At 45.7% G+C, this 3,866-nt stretch overlaps 1 protein-coding gene across 1 annotated transcript in view; it reads left to right on the top strand.

The window, feature by feature from the left end:
- The window catches only part of SNRNP200 (small nuclear ribonucleoprotein 200kDa (U5)), a 41,470-nt gene that overhangs the window by 8,493 nt on the left and 29,111 nt on the right, over positions 1-3,866 (top strand). Inside the window, exons 4-5 of the mRNA XM_011956645.1 lie at positions 991-1,183; positions 1,654-1,709. Of these exons, the coding sequence (XP_011812035.1) occupies positions 991-1,183; positions 1,654-1,709 (249 nt within the window). The remainder of the gene's footprint in view (positions 1-990; positions 1,184-1,653; positions 1,710-3,866) is intronic.

Raw genomic sequence — 3,866 nt, 5'->3', positions numbered from 1 at the left:
GATCTCGGCTCACTGCAAACTCTGCCTCCCAGGTTCGTGCCATTCTCCTGCCTCAGCCTCCCGAGTAGCTGGGACTACAGGTGCTCGCCACCACATCCGGCTGATTTTTTGTATTTTTGGTAGAGGCGGGGTTTCACCGTGTTAGCCAGGATGGTCTCGATCTCCTGACCTCGTGATCCACCCGCCTCGCCTTCCCAAGTGCTGGGATTACAGGCGCGAGGCACCACACCTGGCCAAGTTTGCTTTTATTTCTATATTCTCAGAGCGAGGCGGCCAGAGGATGAGACCATGTGTCAGAAAAGGAGAGGGTCACAACTGGGAGGCTCTAGATGAACCTTGCCTCTGGATCCCCTTGTGGGACGTACTGGTTTGCAGAAGTGGCTTATATTTACCAAGCACTTGATTTGTGTGGAACAGCACGTGTCTTTTTCCCGCCCCCCTCACGTAACTCCATGAATAGGTGCTGTTAATATTCATTTTCCATTTTATAGAAGAGAGATGTGAGACAAGAATAATTAAGTAATTTTCCCAAGTCACAGAAGTAGCATTTGGCAGAGCCAAGATATGATCCAGATAGTTTATCTCTAGAATCTGTGTTCCTAACCATTACACACGTGTGATTAGATTGGGGACCATTATGAGTCTGAGGAGCTCTGCTGACGTGGGTGCTAGAGGAAGTGAGGACAAAGAATTACAAAAGTGTGGCAGGCTAGAGGAGATCTGCCAAGTGACTGCCACCTGGAGATGTGGCAAGCTGTTGTGGAAGCTGTGTCCTGCTGCTTGAGGCCACCTAGCTAATCTTTTTAAAAACAGACGAGTCTTCCTTTAGTTGTGGCATTTTAAATCAGCGTTAATGAGAAAGGTCAGAGCCTAGTGTGCAACAGGTTTTGAAGAAGTGTGGCTCTTCGCATCCTGCCGCCACATAAACCTTGTTGGTGATGTTCTGCCTGTCATCATTCTCAATATTGGTTGGTTGTTTCTTGCTACCAGCCACGTGATATCCTTTGTGGGGCAGCTGATGAGGTTCTAGCTGTTCTAAAGAATGAAAAGCTGCGGGACAAGGAAAGGCGAAAGGAGATTGACCTGCTGCTGGGTCAAACAGATGATACCAGATACCATGTGCTAGTCAACCTGGGCAAAAAGATCACAGACTATGGTGGAGACAAGGAAATCCAAAATATGGGTAAGTGAGCTCTTTATGTCCTGATCATGTTAACTGTTGTTGTTGACCCCTAAACATGCATCTTCTAGCATCATTCATTTAAAAACATTAATGTCAGTGAGTTCCCATAATTTGTTGTGTGTGTTTTGAAGAGTTATAATTGGTAGACACTAGAATCCCTAGATTTCAGCAGCTGTTCCTTACTCTGAGACCCTTTTGTTGTGTGGAATATGGGAGAAAATGTGGGCAGAGCCTTGGGGGCTCAAGTGGTTGAGCAAGCAGAGCTGGGCTGACTCCAGGGCTGGCAGGTAGAGAAGGTCTTGGCAGTGGCAGCATAGGTGGCTCTCTCGTGTTGATCATGTAAGTGCCTGTGTGTGTCCTTAGCACTTAGATCTTTCCTGAGGAGAGGTAGTTGGGGAGGACATTGGCTCCAGAGTGCCTTGTTTTACTAGCCATTCACTGCCCTCTTTTTTAATCCTTCGTCATTTCAGATGACAACATTGATGAGACATATGGTGTGAATGTGCAGTTTGAATCTGACGAGGAGGTGAGTGATCAACTGGCCCAGTCCCTTCTTGTTTTTGAAGGTGATGAGGGTAAAGGGACCCCTTGTAGTGTAAAGAAGCTCCCTAGTTTAAATCAGATACACTTTACGGTGCTGTGTGGGTTTCAGACTTAGGCATTATATGTTCTTTTGCTTAAAAAAAAATGCAGTTATCTTTTAACTTTTCTATAGCAAATTTAACAAATGTAAAGCGATGTGATTATTTAAAATATACCAAGTGGATCAGCAAAAAGAAAGACAAAAGATAAAGTACAGTGAATACTTTCACTGAGAATGTATCTGCTAATGTTTTACTGCATTTTAACCGTATTACAATCTTTTCCCGTTTTTCATTACTGTGTCCCCCACTGCCTGTTTCAAAAGATTGCACATTTGCCTTAGAGCATGGATGTAGTTCATACATGGTTAAGTCACTGGAGTTAATGTTTACCATCTAATAGAATTCCTTGAATATAAATAGGAATAAGTAGGGTACTTTGAAAAAATTACAGAGTGCCTTAGAGTTCTCAGTGAGTAGATTTGGCTCCTGAAAGGGAAAATGGATCCCTGGTATATATACCAGGGCTGGAAGAAGGGGTCGCACAGGGAGAGTTAGAGACTTCTGAATTTGAGTCCTGTATCTTGGCAGGTCATCTTGCCTCAGTTTCTCTTTCTATAAAATGAGGCGATTTCTTTTTTTTTTTTTTGAGACGGAGTCTTGCTCTGCCGCCCAGGCTAGAGTGCAGTGGCCAGATCTCAGCTCACTGCAAGCTCCGCCTCCCGGGTTTCCGCCATTCTCCTGCCTCAGCCTCCGAAGTAGCTGGGACTACAGGCGCCCGCCACCTCGCCCGGCTAGTTTTTTTTTTTGTATTTTTAGTACAGACAGGGTTTCGCCATGTTGGCCAGGCTGATCTTGAACTCCTGACCTCAGGTGATCCGCCTGCCTTGGCCTCCCAAAATGTTGGGATTACAGGCGTGAAGCACTGCACCTGGCCAAAGGGTTGCATTTTTTAAATGAGAAACATATCTCACTGTAATGTGTAGTGTATCTAGTGAGAAGATGATGGGAAGTTTTTCTTTCTGTCACTGGGTCCCATAAAGAAATACTCCTGCAAGTGATCAAAGTCCAACAGGAATCATTTGCAGAGGCTCAGGTACCGGTTTTCAGATATTAACTTCCTGCCACAAAGCCGAGGAGAGGAGGGTGGGCTTGATCCAGTCTTCCCTCGGGGAGCAAAGGTTCTGCCATTCACCATCACGTGTCCACTAGGCGAAGAAAGCGTGATGAGGACCGGCATGACATCAACAAGATGAAGGGTTACACTCTGCTGTCAGAGGGCATTGATGAGATGGTGGGGATCATCTACAAGCCCAAAACTAAGGAGACGCGGGAGACCTATGAGGTGCTGCTCAGCTTCATCCAGGCTGCTCTTGGGGACCAGGTGAGTGTGATATTGTGAAATATATATTCGGTCTTTGTTTCATTTCCTGGCATACAGCTTCTACGATCCTTGGAATCTTTGAAGTGATAAGCGTCTTTTTGTCTGCTGATGAGTTAACTGATGGCTGGCAGCACCTAGATAGCTTCAGAATGGAAGCTGGTCATTTAATCAATCTGCCTACGTAATGAAGCCCCCATAAAAACCCCAGAAGGACTAGGTTTAGAGAGTTTGCTGCCACATGGAGGTTTCTGGAGGGTGGTGCGCCTGAGAGGGCCTGGCAGCGCCATACGCCTTCCCACGTGCCTGCCCTGTGCACCTCTTCTATCTGTTGTCTGTTGGTAGGCATCTTTTGTAATGTGCCTTATAGTAAAAGTAAGTGTGTCCCTGATCTGCTCTAGCAAATTAGTTGAATCCCAAAAGAGGATTGTGGAAAGCTCGATTTGTAGCTGTACAGTGAGAAGCACAAGTCACACAGCCTGTGCTTGTGTTTGGCATCATGGAGTGGGAGGCAGACTTGTGGGAATGAGTCCTCAGCCTGTGTGATCTGACTCTATCTCCCGGTAGTTAGTGTTGGAATGGAATTAAATTTGAGGACACCAGCTTGTGTCCACTGCACAATTTTTGGATTGGTTGCTGGTGGGGACGAATTGTCACGGAAGCCTTCTGTGTTAATTGTTGTAAGCATATAGAAAAAAACGAATTTGCTTTCTTTCTTTCT

This window comes from Colobus angolensis, unplaced genomic scaffold (assembly GCF_000951035.1).
Source record: "Colobus angolensis palliatus isolate OR3802 unplaced genomic scaffold, Cang.pa_1.0 Scaffold42, whole genome shotgun sequence".
Classification (NCBI taxonomy): domain Eukaryota; kingdom Metazoa; phylum Chordata; class Mammalia; order Primates; family Cercopithecidae; genus Colobus; species Colobus angolensis.
This window is presented reverse-complemented; position numbering and strand designations above follow the sequence as displayed.